Raw genomic sequence first — 16870 nt, 5'->3', positions numbered from 1 at the left:
GGGATTTTCAAAAAATTATGGCTTCGCAATGGCGGGGCTGGGAACCGGCTTCTTGGGCTCACCGAAAAGAACATTTCTCCGCGTTTAACTTTCCCGCCTCAGCTGGCTCCTCCCTTTAAATCCCTTTAAAAACAAGTGCACAAAAAGCAAATGTTTGAAGGTCGTTTCGAGGCCCTTGAATGGCTGTGGCCGCCATGTTGCCTCAGCTCGCCTCGCCATTGGCCTGATGCTCGCTCCGGGAGATTGTAGTCTGCTGCTTGCGCGTCGCAAGGACATGGCTCTCGAAAATTGCTACTTCGCGACGTGTTCACGGCTCGATGATCACTTAAGATATAATTACGCTTTATTAAGAGCAGTAGGCGGATGCGCGATCAGGTTACTACGAGCGCGGCGCGTCATCGGAGTCGTATTATCCTTCACTCCGCCGACAGTGAGACTGCGGGCAGGAATGACGTGCTAGCGCACTTGTGGCGACGTGCTTTGTCGCAAGCAACGAAGCTGTAAGCGGAGGCACGATCAGATTACCACGAGTGGCCGCACCGAATGCACGATCAGATTACTACAAGCGGGCGCGCGGTCTACGAGCGCGGCGTGTCATCGGAGTCAGCTTTAGCCCTAACTTCACCGACGGCGAGACTGGGGGCAGGAATCACGCGCTAGCGCATCTAAAACAACCCGCGGGTTGTTTTGGATACGCTGGACATCCTTCGCTCCTTCTTCGGTGCACATGACGACGTAGCAATGGACCACTTTTTTCAGTGCGAAGGGAGAGCTTTGAAGTTGTTGCATGGCGAGGGTACTCACGGCAACGAAATTCTCGCGAAAACGAAATTTTCGGTTTCCCCGGCGATTTCGTTATTGCGGGTTTCGACTGTATTATAATGAGGGGCTTTGGATACATAATGGCAGGGGTCTCGCACCGTGGTATTAACGAAATGTTTTGTCATTCAAAAGAAAGCCTTTCGCGTATCTCATATGTGGACCATTTTTGGTGGGAATTTGACGTAAGGCTTTCAGAGCCATATTGCCGACCGAACACATGGCGGTTGCATGGGATGCATTTTTAATAAAATGCTCAAGGCCATTCATATCAATGTAGTTCATAATACAGTAAAACCTCAGCGATATGGGTCTCACGAAACGAACATAAATAATCGTATTATTTGAAATTCGTATCAGCATAAAATAAGGATAATTAGTGTGTCACACAAAAAAAGCTGGCGTATGATTTCATTTATTGTTTTTCAGTGCCGCAGCAGCCTGTGAGCACAAGTGTTTGTAATCAATGAAGTAGGTGTGTTGTGAACCGACAGTTTCCTAATCTCGCCTTGCCACATGATGCCAGAGCACTACAGCATAAGTGACCTACGGAGTGCAGTGCACGCGACGAACGAAGGCTGTCCTTTGCTGCTATTGCAGAGGCGTCGGGCCTGCTTTTCAAGAGATTTATAGCTGTGCCTGCACAGTCAAATAATTTGGCAGGTGTGCGCGTTCCCAACAATCGTGGACGTTTCGAGGCCTAGCTCCTTCGCCAAGACCGTCCGCTTCCTCTTTTGGTCCTCGTCCACTTTTCAAAAGATGACCCATGTGCGAGGACAGGACTTGGATCGTCATGGCTGGCACACACGTAAAAAAGCACAAAATCAGTGGCCTCCACGTTTGAAGAAAAAATAAAAATCAGTGTGACGTCAGGGCCACCTATGATTTGAACGTGAAGGCACACGAGGGTGCATTAGGACCTCCAAGGTTGAAGCGCACAAACTTGGAGGCTAAGGTCGAGTCACTGCAAGTTTACTCCAACAAACAGGCTGCGCGGTGCACACGCCCACACGTGCTTCTCAAATTTTCTGTGACACCGTGGGCACGACATGTTTGTACCTTTGCAGTGGCGTACATTCGTATCAAACGTCGCGGGGTGAAAATCTGCTCATAACAACCAAACTGCATTACATAGCTGATCAATGGGCCTCTGCCAAAACCGAAAAAAATTCTCATCACTTTACAATTCGCACGAGCAACAATCGTAACCCCGAGGTGTTACGGTACTAACAAAAAAATTTTTTTTTAATCTGAGGCGAAGACGTGATGTCCGAGTCAGACATACATTTCAAACTCTTTCCTGTTCTAAGCACCTCGGACACTCTTCAGTAGATATTCAACTCGGTTGGAAATACCCACTCCGACACACCCACTGCAGACAGCATTCAAAAGGTTAACACTCACTAATGGCACTGTCCCGTATGTAGACCAACATGTAGGCGTTGGTGCAGTGCCGGCTGACGGCCACATCCTCGTCGGTACCGCCAAAGTTGTGGTCGATGGCTTCCTGCTTGGTGCAGCGCGACACGACGTCGTCGTCGAACTTGCACCAGCGGCCATCGCCGCGCGGGTTGATGAACACCACGTAGTGGCCCCCGTGGTTGTCCCCGCTGTGCACGAGCACCGCGTGCAGCGTGTAGGTGGCCGGCCCGCCCGCGTTGGCCCCTCCCTCGGTGAGGAACTCGGTGAGGTTGAGCCGCTCGGGGAACTCGAAGCGGTCGTTGATCTTGATGTTGTTGTCCGTCACGTGGTCGTACTGGAAGCGGAGCAGGTGCAGGTGCACCACGGGCGGCAGGCAGGCGAAGATGATGCCCTTTTCGGCTTCCTGATGAAAGAGGACAAAATGGCAAAAATCGAACGATTTCTCATTACAACACACCCACCGTTAAACGAAACTTGAAGAGACCAACAAAATATATACCATTTGACAGGAGTTTCGTTTACCCAGCAGGAAACAAGCCTGCTAAATTTATGTACAAAACCAACCATATTAGAAACTGTTGTAGCATTCCTGTTCAAGAAATTTCTATTTAATTAAAGGGGGGACGTGTTCTTCAGAGCCAACTATCTTATTTCTGGTCGAATCTTGATAAGAATTGGCACAGACACTAAGAATGGCGTTACAATGCTTACATAAAAATTGAGGTGATACCACAAAAATTAATGAGAGAAATTATTTCTTCGTTGAATTTCGTGGAGGGGCTGAAGGATCTATAAAATGATGTAAATAGTCGGCAATTACTGTGCCCATAGCGAAATGTATGCTGAAGGAGACTGCGTTTCCAAAAAAAAAAAAACCTTTTTGCAACACTAGAACTTGTACCTAGCGTTTCCTCCAGTGACCCTGCAATGAGCATACTTGCACTACAAACAAGAAGTTCTACAAAAAATTCTTAAAGGAGTAAAATATTTTTTATAAGTTCACAGCCCCTTGAAGCCCAGTTCAAAGAGCACCACAAAATGAACAAACGAAATCTCTGAAGTGGTTGTCAGGATATCTGCTCCACGAGCTGAGCATAATGCCAAAAAAAAAACAAAAAAAAAAAAACACACACAGTATTGAGAAAACTGCGTTTTAAGGTTCATTTTCTCTTTACGTCTCTAAAACAACTAAAAATTGTGATCTTTGGTTTGCCTCCTCATACTTGACTTCTCAGATATGTGGCCTCTGCTTAGTGAGCCCTTGTTGCTTTTTTTTTTTTTTTTCACAACCTCCTTTCTTGATCTATTATGAACAAGTATGGATTTCAAACGAAGTTCTCTGCATGAAGGAGTGGTATGAAAGGCACAACAGAAAAGATTGTAATTGAATTAGATCATACACTGAAATGATTACACATCTTTCTTGTGTTCATGCTATCATTAATGTAATTAGGTACTTCTTGAATGCAAATAATCACTGAACATTCTTTACATACAGATTTATTATATCAGAATGGCTCACACCATCACAGCCTATGCCTTCTTTCCAAATAACGAACAGTTATGAGCAGGAAAGTAGTGGCGCAAGAATTTTTTTAGCAGTTTATCTAATGATGCCAGTCGGGAAAATAATTTGTACCCATGCTTCATACATGTTCTTTTGCCACTGCAGCAGTGAAATTCACTCTCATACGGCTGGTCACGGCTACGAGGCTTTCATTGTTTCAGAACATTCGTAGACGCACAAGGCTATGCAAGCACAGATACAGGCACGTCCAAATCGGATCACTGGAGCTTACTGGTAGCACTCCATATGACCGTAAAGTGCGCGGCCATATGACCGTAAAGTGCAGACAGTGCAGCTACGATGACAAAAATTGGCGTGCACATCGCACTTTCGACTGCCGACGTGTGAAACTGCAAGCCGCTGTTCCGAGCAATCCTTGGCATTCGGTGTGTTCGGTCTTGTTCTCCATCTTGGCTAGCGTGTTGGCGCTGTGTCAGTATATCTTCAAATGCCTAGTTTGCCATGTGCCTTCACGTAACAACGCGCAAGCCAAAATGGAGAACAAGACCTGTGCGCTCCACCAAAATCATGTCTTTCTCGGCGCCTATCTAACCACTTTAGTGGGACATTCTCTCATAACATCATTGTGTCTTTATTAGAGTCTATCCTCAATTTCAGCTCACGGTAAACGGCGATTTTTTGCTCACAATCTACGACACAATCTATGCTCACAATCTATGCCAAAACCAAAATTTCCGCGAAGCGAGCTCTTCAACACTACCACCCTAAAAAAAGAAGACACGCACCTGGAGTCCAAACTGGCCCGCGTCGTACTTGTTGTCGCCGTCAAGCGACTCGGTGGCGCAGTAGTCCTGGAAGCTCTCGTGGATGTTCTTTTTTCCCTTGACGTTGAGCTGGATGTCGTAGAAGGGCTCCATGCGCCGAGACGTGTACTCTACGTGCTTGCACTTGATGAACGAGATCATCTTGCCCTCGAAGAGGCGCGGGATCGTCCCTTCCACGCAGGTGCCCTTCATCTTGCTCTCCATGTTGTCCAGCAGCTGGACGCAAAGTGAAACGCGTGCGACGTGGCGTCAATGAACATGTGCATTTGCGTCTTCTAAGCCACGCCTGTTAACGGTGGACGTGAGCCACCGTAAGCAGGCACACGAAAGTGCCTGCTTACGCTACTGGGCTGCTACTGAAGTCAGTTCTGTAAATCCTGTTAGTATTCAGAGTCATGTTCACTCCCCTTTGAAGTGAGAAGAATGACGGTTCATAATTCCTTGTTTCAATTTTATAAAACATTGTGCAAGTTGGTTGGGTCGTGACAAAGATGCTCATTTTTTTTCATATTATGGTATATATACTACATCAAGTACAAAAACACCTCGCCACTATGGTGAGCATTCATCACGTTACCATATACATAGAGCATTATAGGTATCAAACTTTTTCAGACATTGATAAGTTTAACACTAAACAGAAATTAAGCAGCATAAGCGGTACGGTTACAGTTACTGCTAAAACAGCCTACAAATATACACTAAACACCCTCATTATACTGAAGTTGGATTTTACACAAAAATGAGTAGTTCGTTATTTCCGAAAATTTGTTATAAAGATATATTTTAACATTATCCATTGCAAGGCCATTCCACATTTACTTCGTTATAACCAATATTTTGTTATGCACACTAACGCATGAATATAACGAGGAAAATGAAAAATAGTCTTGCAATACATACAGTGTTAGGAATAACAAATTTTCGGAACTAACTTATTTTGTTGTATGATGCAACTTTGTTATAATAAGATCAGAGTGTATCCGAGTTCGTTATATTGAGGCACCAGTGTTAATGAGACACCTGAGTGAAGTTGTTCGCTCGTTTAAACTGACAAATTATTCTTGGTGAAGACATTTTACCTACCGAAATCTCCACATCATTATTTAACAAAGCACAGCATAGTGAATAGAGAGCCTGCATTAAATTGTAGTACCAGGTGGGCGGGGGATATTTACTGGGCACCTAAATCTGACTACCCGAACATCTGCAGAAAGGTGCATAATGAACAAACGCGAACAGTACAGAGCTGAATTGCGTAAATCCTACCGCCAGGGAATGTAGTTCCACAAAAGCACTCGTATATTCAACGAAAAACATAAAAATTCTCTTTTATTTTCTACATGGAGCTATTCGAGACAGGACGCAGCTCACACCATTAAGATATTCGTTATTCCTTTATTTTTGCATTGCGACTTCGCGTTTTTGAAGGCCTCAGAAAGTCCCACCCTTTTACGTGCACCTCAAACGCCAAGCGGTATCTGCATCTAAGGCCTCAGAAAGTCCCACCCGTTTACGTGCACCTCAAACGCCAAGCGGTATCTGCATCTAATAACATACTGATGGTGCGCCCCTGCCACTTTCCACAGCGTTACAAGACGCGCGCCAAAGCCGACTACTTCACGTAGTGCTACATGTGCAGAAGCTCCGCCTTCGTAGCTTTCCTTTGTGTCTAGAAAGGTCGTCACCGAGTATAGCCTATTAAGTATTAGGCCAAATTACGCATTTTTCGCCCATGAAAATGCAACTGCCACGCTCGATAGTAAAGAACTGACGTCACCTGCCGGAACAGCTAGCGCACCCACCCACTCAAACATCACTCACCACTCGGCAGAGCTCTTGAACGTCGTGCTGCATGAACGAGTCTAAGGTTTCCCACCTGTAGAAAGGAAACGAGAAATTAAGTTGCGAATGGTGTCGCAAACATCCAGCCCTTGCACAAACAAACGTGCACACCTAAACCGAGGAGCACTTCAAATGTTCAGGGGTGCAACAGCCGAAATACAATTCGGAGCAAATTTTTTTGGAGAAGCAAAACTTTACTTATACAGCACTAAAATCCAAATTCGGGGCAGGTTATCGAAAATGCATGCATTTGTTTATCATGAAGTACCAAATTTGGATTGATTAAAAATATACTCTAACTTAACACAACAAAAAGCAACAAAAGACTACACAGACATTTCGCCACCTATGCACGTGGCATCCTCAATGTGCACTGGCACCAAATGAGAGGTCACCCAGTCTACGTCTAGTCTCGTATGTCTCTGTACACATTTGGTAGGGGGCCACGGTTGTTGCATGTTGACTTGTCACGGCGGAGGAACAATGACTCGGGAAGCTTTCTCTTGCTCCACCTTTGTTCTTGAGCCAGCGTCGTCGCGTTACTCAAGTCGAAGGCACGCCTCGTTGGCCAGCAGGGTTCGACGAGTTCCATCTTAGAATGTGTGGCACGGGAGGCTTTGGCAGCGTCCCCTTTGCGCTCCGAGCCTCGTTGACCGCTTCCTCCCTGTTTCGCCAATGTATGCGGCGTCGCAGTCCCCGCACGGTGCCGTGCGGGCACTGCGCACTTTGATTGATGGCGCAAAGCACAGGCCTTCATTTCTCACTGAAACTAGAGGACAGGAGGCTGGTTGGGCATTTTTACGAAGCTTGGTGCAGTTTCAGCAAATTTCATGGTTTAGGTACAGCTCGGCGCAACAATCGGGAATTTATCAAATTGGCGCAGCTGTTGCACCTCTGAATGTTCATAAAATACTAGAGCACATGAATTTGCTTCGACACGAATTTAAGATATTGTGAATTTTCAAGCGCGATTTCAACGCACAGAGAAGTATCCCTGTAAAGATGATTTTCCCACTGCCACATCACCACAATGCCTCAAAGCCTTACTTCAAAGTTAAATGAACATATTGCCCTCACATTGATTCATTATTTTACAAAGTTTAAAAGCTTGCTATACCAGCTTTCATGCTCCCAGTACAGCAAATTTTAAAACTTGACATATTTTACAGGTTATCCCTTGCATTCTGCCAAAAAGTGAAATTTTGCTACTATTCCAAGTTACTTCCATTTCCCTTTAGAGCAAAAAGAATGACATTTGCATATACATTTTTGCAATTTTATAAAATATTGTGCAGGTTGAATGGAGATTCGAATTTCGATACAAAATTATTTGCAAAGTTCAATTCAAACCGAAAATTCACTTTTCACATGCCTAGGATGAGCCCTCATGGCCTTACGCATATTCCTCTTCATAACAATTTTCGGATCTCGGGGGTTTGTCAACTGGCCCCTTAATGAAAACACTTATTTTAACTGCGACAGGTCTGCTGCTCACCCAAAGGACTTTGTGAGCTTCTTGGTGCCGACGGGTCGATCGGAAAACTGCAGCTCATAAAACACCCGCTGCAACGCCAGGGCAACGCTCTTGGACGAGTCGTCGCTCTCGGTGGGCATTTGGTACACAGCCTGTAATGCACACCGTTCATTGAAACGTAGCACCTTTTTACAGTAGAGAAATACAGTGCATTTACAGTGGACGCTCACAAAATGAGAAACCCAGGGAACTAGAAAAGCACTGCTAAATAGAGCAAAAGACACGACGACACAGGAAGTGCGTCGACTTGCAACCGATGTGCATTGCGAAATAACAGTACCAGCTATGCAGTACCAACTAGACCGGCTTTCTGTGCTACTGTTGGAAAACATGTTCAGTTTACCGAGAGACAAACAGGGGTGCATAATTTGGGTACAAAACCAATCACGCGGCATACAGTTATTTCATTCAAGCAGTATAGTAAGAGCTCGTTAACTCTACTACCATTCATTTGAAAAATCTGATAATTCAGATGCACTCTCTGGAAGCCCACGCGCTGTTCACTGGCATCAGACTCTGGCTAATTCGGTCGCAACCCTGCCGATTCGGACGATCCTCGGAGCGTGCAGAGCCTGAAGCACATCAAATGTTAGAGACGCAAACGAGTGGAAACGACGTTCCCGTGCGGCCGAAACAAGGTGGCACAGTCCCCTCCTCATCGACAGACACTGTATGGCCACACTGCTAACAGCATTTCGGGTCGATTCACGCTTAGCAGGCTTCATGTTAGGAGAGGAAAGTCTTTCCGGTACTGTAAAATCTAAATTAACGAGTTTCAATGTAGTTCTGTTTAAAGAGATTTCCGTTTACCGAGTCTACTGTATCTTATAGTATTTTAATCGACATTTATCAAGGCAAAACATTATGAGAAAGCTCCTTCACTGAAGAAGACCGCACGTGGTTCAAGAAGAGTCGCATCGGCGCGCCTCGTGGATTGAGGCGCGATAGCTACGCATTTGTTTTTACAGCAAAAGCTGTTATGAGATCACTTTTCGGGTCATGCACAGTTGCATGTTTTTCACCGCCGCCGGTGTCCGTAACCACATCACGCGAAATTAGAAAAACCTTGCAGGCAGGCATGACTCGAACCCGGGTCCGCTGGGTGCCAGCCCAATATTCTACCACTGAGCTACACTGGTGCTTGTGACTTGTCACACTTGCCTTAGCCAAGCTTGAAGTTGGGAAAGCAATCGTGTTAATACGACTTATAAAGCGCTTTAAAACAGCGAAAGAACAATCAGTCGTCGCACAATACGATTAGCATAAGGAGTGGGTCATCCAAGGCTCCAACCCATTACAAAAGCTTGTTCTTGTTTCCCTATTAACTGTGCCGCATACCCACTACAGCCAGAATTCCTCATCGTCGTCAGCCACTGCATGGACAATTCGCACAAAATTCCTTGCAAGTGTTTAGCAGATACCATGCTTCTCAGAAGAATGATGAAAAATGGCACAGCGAATGCCGGCCTACTACCCAAAAAATTTTATTATTAATGCCGCAGTGTGTACTAAGCAAGTGTGCTTGTAGTAGTTACCCAATGAGTGTTTTGAAAAGGCTCTGAAAGGCCGCTCTTCTTGCTTTCGCTGTGACTATGCTGCGCCTACCGCGCAGGCCTGGTGTTTTTTTTCATAGCCGCTTTCACGCTTACAATATGCATAAGTTTGCATCTACTGTTTCACAAGCACAAGACATGCTCCACGAGCAGCTAGGGACACGCTACCACACAAACGAAATTATGCCTTTACTTGTGTAATGAACCCACTTGCATGATGAACCCACTCCCCAACTTGGTTCTCGAAAAACGAAAAAAAAATTTAATGTATCTATTCATTTTATTTTGGTATGATAACCAGTGTCATTGACGATTGAAACTGTTAAATCAAGCCATTATATCACAAAATGTTGACCCAATAAAGTAAACATAGCTTAACTACCAAGCTAAAGAGTGGCGAGCAGCGCGAGCTCGGCTGACGACAATCAAAATTTAAAAGTCGCGGCTTTTACAACAGAGCGCCACCTGTCGAATGCAGAAGAAACCTCTTTGCTTATAGCGTCACACAAGCCCAGCGACAAGAAAACGAAGAAAACAAAAAAGCGCGTGGCCTCTGAGATGGCGGGCGTGCGGCATTGAAACACGCCACGGGCCTGCCATGTTGGAATCCGTGCAAAGCGCAACCACGCCGATGGAGTGTTGTGCTCCCGCAAACTTTGTGCGCTGCAATTTGACGCTGCGTTCTTGTTGTCGGGTTTGTCGTAGTTAACTTAGTTGGACGTCTGCTGCGCCGGGAATATTCGGCTGGTCGGCTATCTACACGGCTGGTTTCAAAGTTAAAGTTTGATGGTCGAGCATGCGCTGGAGCACGGTGACCTACCGGCTGGAAGACACTTGGGCATTGACCTGTGCGCATTCGTTACAATCGAAAACAAGAAGAGCTTCGGATACAAAAACGATTCGGCGCGCATTTCGCGATTTAAGACAAGCAAGACCGTCATGCAAAATTTTCGCTGTTAACTCCCGTGACTTTTCTTTCGTGTAATGAACCCTCCCCCAAACAGTCATCAACTTTTCTGGAAAAAAGAAAACGTGGGTTCATTAAGCGAATAAATATTGTACTATAACGTACCTTTCGTAACTGGTTCGTGAAGAACAGCGTCTGTAGTAATGAGTTCATGTAGCAGGTGGCGCCCTGGTTCTTGAGGCCCACGTATCCTGTGTGCTTCTTGGAGTCCCAGCTGTGGAGGGGGGCAAATGAGACGAACAAATGCGATATCGTGTAGCAGAAATAAAGCATTCAATAATTTTCAGCGCGAGACCGTTTCAGCATGGGACTGTTGGTAGTGCGAGATTGTTGTTAGGTTAAAACAGCTCAAACTGGCTGCAGTACTTACGCAATGCTGCAGAGAAACACAAAAAAAAAAATTTCAAGGACATTTTTTTCCAGCATACTGCAAAGAAACACACGTTAACACTTGACTTTTGTGGGGCCCTTAGTACCCAACTGCACACATGTGGTTTTGTGATTTGTTCAACTAGGACTTAAGACATTGAGGTTTGAATGAGCTAAAGCATCTTTGCAATAAATATGACCATGATCATTACCAGCCTGGCTACGCCCACTGCAAGACAAAGGCCTCTCCCATGATTCGCCAGTCATCTCGGTCCTGTGCTTGCTGCTGCCATTTTATACACGCGAACTTCTTAAACTTATCTCCTCACCTATTTTTCTGTCTCCCGCTAACCCACTTGCCTTCTCTAGGAATTCAGTTAATGACCTTAATGATCAGCAGTTACCTTGCCTATGTGCTACTTGTCCGGCCTATGTCCATTTCTTCTTTTTGATTTCAACTATGATATCCTTAACCACGATTTGTTCCTTGATCCACTTTGCTCTCTTCTCGTCTCTTAAGGTCAAACCCATCATTTTCCTTTCCATCGCTCGCTGCGCCGTCTTCAATTTAAGCTGGATCCTTTTGCACAATAAATATGCCTACATTTAGTAGAACTCGCTGTTGGGCTAGTTCGCGCATGTCTTGATTAAATATTCAACGTCGCACGTGAAGAACAACCAAACACAGAAAGAAACAAATATGGACATCACGGGCACTTTTAACTTCAATTTACTTCAACATTTAACATTTAACTTCAATTGACTGTTTACTGTGAAATCTAGCCTCTTTTCTGGAGGCACTACCACATTTGATGAGCTGCTTTCCGTGAGCAAAGTCAAAAATATAACTTTTCTATGTTCCAAAAGAGTATAATCTAAATTCAAAGGATGTACCTCTAGACTATCATTTGACTACTCAATAAAAAAAAACAATGTGAAAGAGTTCAAGATAAATTCATCTTTAATTTTAATTAGGATCAACACAACCCACAAGTCAACGTACAAGGAGAATTTTTGTTGCAAAAGAATATTAGTGACTGGAAACAGTTGTGTAAATCCGGTACATTTACGGGCTGTTCGTGACACGTCGCACCTAAAAGAGTGGAAGTTTTACCAATCTTGGAGCACTCACAGTGCCCGTATTTTGCTGGTCCTACTAGGAACGCACCATGCCAGTCACTCCGAACTGCATCCGTACTTTTTTGTGTTTGTGCATACCGGACAGTGCCACAAAGGTTAGCAAGGTTGATTTCTTACAGCTCACACTCACAAGTAAGAACTACAGCGACTCGCATTAAAAATGTAACACATTATGTAGTTTGCCGCAAGGCAAATTTTACATTGGGTCGCAAAAAACAACTAGAAATAGCAGCTCAAGGCACGCGGGAGTTCTACAAGTTCTCACAGTGGTTGCCTTTGCCAATACAAATGTTTAAGAAAGTGTCGCATAAAAGAATTGTTAGCTCGTTACAACCCAAGAAAGCGTGAAATCTCCGCCGAGAGAACCACAATGTTCTTGAATTTCACCTGTGAAAGACTAGGTGGTTTCCGCTCAAATGGCAAGTGCTTTTCCTCAACTGATATACACTCAAACCTAAAAAAATTCACACCTGCCATGAAAATACATAGTGATATCCACAAATTTATTCTAAACATATTTGCAGCACTGTATGGCTGCTATTCTTCATTTACCTCTCTATAACATTTACTTCGTTAAGTCAATATTCGTTATATTGAGGTTTGAGTGTGCTACGCCGACTAGAAGTTAGAGGTCGGGCATCGCTGCCTACAACATTACATTTGCCCGAGCAAAGATGTCACAGTCCCTGAAAAAGTTAACCAGGACTGCGTTTGGGTTTCCGACTTAAACCAAGCAACACACACTAGCCTCTAAAAGAAAGCAGACCACCGGGAACGCTTGAGAAGTGCTAGACATTACGAAAACGAGCAAGCGATATTGAATAAAACATTTATGCGAATACTCCGAGAGAGACAGCAACGGCTTTGGGCAGAGCTGGCATGTTTTTTTAGGATTTCAACCGAGCGTGCAAAACCGTTCAAATGTGCAAGCACTGGCGACACCGACCTGACGCCGTGTGGAGCATCGGCGCACACCCAAACTTCGAGGATGATGGTGTCGTCCACGATGAAGCCTTTCTCGGGGTCCAAGACATCCTGGAGATTTTGAAAAAAAAAAAAAAAACAAATAAAATCGTCCGGAAAACAGATTTAGACTAGACAGAGCCGCCACAGGTGCACCTAGCCGGCACGAAGCAAATCGCAAGAAAAAGCAAAGCCACACAGTGCAAATAAAGCTAACAGAGCATTGAGACAACTAGTGAAGAAACCCACAGCATTTTGTTTGTTAATTAAGGCGCACAGAATTAATGTTATTACACAATACGACACCAACATCAACACGTCGCTTATACAGCCTTAATTCCAAAACACCTCTTTCATTCAGTTTGCAACGTTTTCCAAACGTGCAACTTTTGACACTGCAAAAAAACCTTCTGAAATGCTGAAGAGGCCTCTGCAGCCTACTTGCAACTTAAATTAAAAAAGAAGAAAGCAAAGTGAACAAACAGCTTTGATGTACAAGATTCAGGTCACAAGACTGCAAACAAAGTTTTCATAAAGCGTGGTCAGCAAACCTGGCACTGATGTAGTGGCTGTGAAGATTACATGAAAAAAATGAGAGAACATGAAAGCCTGAAGGTCAGTTTGATTCATCCAAAGTCTCCCATTATTCATACATGTTTTATACTTTACGCTCTATCAATGGAAGTCTTAAGTGCCGTTTACCTTCCAGCTATGTCTCACACGCCATTCACGCTCCGCGGCTAAAGTCTCACACGCCTTCACGCTCCGGCGAAAGTCTCAACTGCCAATCATGCTCCGGCTAAAGTCTCAATCGCCAATCACGCTCTGGCTAAAGTCTCAATCGCCAATCACGCTCCGGCTAAAGTCTCAACCACGAATCACGCTCCGGCTTAAGTCTCAAACACCACTTACACTCTAGCTAATGAAATGCTACTCATGCTCTAGCTTAAGTTCTCAAAGGCTACTTACACTCTAGCTAAAGTTCTTAAAAGCCATTTACACTGCAGCAAGTCTCGATTGCCATTTGTCCCGCAGAAGGCGTCTATTCGTCTCGCAAAAAGGCTAGGGCAAGTATGAGTGACACTCACACTCCAAGTCATGAAGTGGCTGAAACCCCAGTCGTTCTCCTTGCCATAGAAAAGGTGCTGAATTTCTGCAAACGTACACACAAAGGTCAACTAAAAGCAACCATTTACAGAACAGCATCTGGTAAAGAACAAAAGAAAAAAGTATTGATAGGCGTACTGTAAAAAAAAGTGACAATAGAATGCCTGAAGGTTGTTCCCAATGACTCGATCAAAGTACTCGCTGCTCGAGCTCCATATATATTTCATTTCACATATTTATTGCTCACTAGGCCAAAGAAAGTTTCAACACAAATTTAGTCAGTAAATAAGGTTAGCTTATGAAAAAAAAATATAAAAAGAACCAACTTTCGTTCACCGAACATATCACATCACGACTTGCAATTCAAGCCCTTTCGTTAGGTGAACATTTTGACAGAGTTAGTAGTTGTACACCGTTAGCATTTTCACAGCAAGTGCTTCCATGCAGTGAGCACTTTCGCAATGGGAGCACTTTCAGACAAGCTGGAGGAAGCACTTACTTCTGACAAAGTTTTCGACGCCCTCTTTCTGACTAATTAGACGCAGCTCGGCATTGGCGTTGCAGGACCACGTTCTGCAAGGCAACAACAGCGTTGTAAATGCAGGCAACAATCGCAGCGAAAAACAAAACGCAAGCGCTCGCACAAGCACAATGCCAGGTAGTACTATACGTTAGCCTACAGACCAAAAATCTCCTAAACAAGACATCCTCATAACCTAAAGACCCCCGCAGTCAAATACTGATGCAACAAATGATGTGGCTAACAAGCGAACCCCATGAATTCCCAAAGTGGTAAAATCTTGATTACTTCAAACTTCTCCAAGAAGCGGCAGCTGAAGACAAGAATTCAAGCCAAAACACCATGCTCTGCAGTACAATATGAGAACAGCTGCAAAGGCTCGTATCCAAATTTATAAGTACATTCACTAATTTTAAGTTTATTGAAACAAAATCTGGATTTTTCCTTAAAATTTTTGGTTCCCTTTGCCACTACAATTCTGTTCAAATGCTCAAATGTTGGCACATTACGTGCGTAACAAATCCTGCTTTCTGTTCATCTATCGAAACCACAGTCGCTTGTTTGTGGCCTTCGTCATGCAACTATAGAGGTATAGATGCGTATTTGAAAAAAAAATATATGTTTTCATGCATTTGTTTCTACTAATATTCCATAGAAGCCATTAATAAATCGAATAAACCTGTCATGAAATCAAACCATCAACCTACATAAAAAAACCATGCAAACGGCAACAAAGACCACTCAACAAATGAAAGGACGCGACACTCTGCAATCTGGTGTGCTTAACACCAGATGCCAATTTCGGCAACAATGGCCAAGTAGCAACCCTTAATATTAGCCGAGCATATACAGCAAGTTCAGCAGGGCAAAATGCAAATGCTGACATGCGATGATCTCAAGTTATTTTTCTTTTCGTTACGTGCTGGCGGCTTGGCAGAAGGGCTCAATAAATGCCTACAGAGGGTCACGCCCTCAAAACAATGCACACACACAAAAAGTATGGAACAATAAAAACAACAAAATGACAAAAAATCGTTTTCCTTACGGTACACTGTCTTCGCCTTCAGAGGCTTCCCTGCAAGGGATGCAGTTTTTAAAAACCAACGACAGGGCTCGAGACCTTTTATTTGAAGGCCGAACAACAGCCAGTGCGATATGAACAGTGTCGTCAATGCAAAACAGGATCAAAACAGCATAATGATCACATTTAAATGCTATTCCTTTCCCAGTTCAAGTTTCATTGATTTATGAACTTTAGCAACCTAATGTGACTGAGGCTACGAGAGACACCGACACCATAGAGAAGGGCTCAATACGATTTCAAGCACCTGGGTTTCTTTACTTTAGAGTGCACATAGATTGTGCAGTTCAAAGGGCTTTAGCGTTTGGCCTTCACAAAAATCCAGTCAGAATGAAATTCGTGTTTTTCGTGTCTGCAGCCATGCACAATGACAACCATTGAGCCAACTCGTCACCCCCCTTTCATACTATGCCACCTGTTGTAGCAATCCATCCACATGTACCAGTTGGTTGAACAGAATAGAGTTAAAGTAATCATGCCACTGCGATGATTGCAGTACAGGCAGGGCAGCATCACAACTCTCTTTGGCTGATAGACTTTGTACAATACCACAACAATACAAGAAACATGTTAAGAAAATGACGATAATCTTTAATACAATGATCTTGTGCATATTGTGCATGCCGTGCCTTGCTAACTACTGGCCAAGGATTCATGCCTGCATATTGAAAATTCTTCGGTTAAACAATATAAGCCCCAAAGTTTTGACAAAAGCCTACAACCACAACAACGCTTGTGAGAGCAGAGCCTGGCGACACATTCGGCTGGTCATCTTGGAAGTGTCTTCTAACCAAGACAGGACACTAGTCTACATGCAGGTAAACCTGACAGACAGTTCACGTCTTTCGTTGATGCGAGACACTTCAACACGTGTGGCAGTGTGTTGGTGCCTGTGTAGCGCGTTGGCAAGTGACGAATTGTAGAGCACCGTTCAGCTTCTAGCCTCCGAAGTCTCCACAAAGCGCAATAAAGTTCATTAATGGATCGTTTAGTCTGGCTCTGATCGAGATTGCATGCCTGGTCGCAGCGATCCGAGTCGGGTCACAGAAAAAATTTGCAATATCTACGATTACTCATGCAGTCAAAGGCAATATGCTTTGGAAGTTGGTAATAAGTTCTCCAATGCATTAAATGGAATGTTTCCCAACCAGTGTACTACACAAAAGCCAAGAACAAGCAATAAGAAAAAAAAAGTTGT

General features: G+C 44.1%; 1 protein-coding gene across 8 annotated transcripts in view; it reads right to left on the bottom strand.

Annotated features, from left to right (window-relative positions):
• Nucleotides 1-16870, bottom strand: part of Usp7 (Ubiquitin-specific protease 7) — a 65030-nt gene that overhangs the window by 35209 nt on the left and 12951 nt on the right. For all 8 annotated transcript variants that reach the window (XM_037431068.2, XM_037431067.2, XM_037431065.2 and 5 more), the window contains exons 4-11: nt 14571-14644; nt 14053-14117; nt 12948-13036; nt 10598-10706; nt 7934-8064; nt 6418-6472; nt 4555-4809; nt 2224-2644 (exon numbers count right to left, since the gene is read on the bottom strand). In XM_037431068.2, the coding sequence (XP_037286965.2) occupies nt 2224-2644; nt 4555-4809; nt 6418-6472; nt 7934-8064; nt 10598-10706; nt 12948-13036; nt 14053-14117; nt 14571-14644 (1199 nt within the window). The remainder of the gene's footprint in view (nt 1-2223; nt 2645-4554; nt 4810-6417; nt 6473-7933; nt 8065-10597; nt 10707-12947; nt 13037-14052; nt 14118-14570; nt 14645-16870) is intronic.

This window comes from Rhipicephalus microplus, chromosome 7, assembly GCF_043290135.1.
Source record: "Rhipicephalus microplus isolate Deutch F79 chromosome 7, USDA_Rmic, whole genome shotgun sequence".
NCBI lineage: Eukaryota > Metazoa > Arthropoda > Arachnida > Ixodida > Ixodidae > Rhipicephalus > Rhipicephalus microplus.
This window is presented reverse-complemented; position numbering and strand designations above follow the sequence as displayed.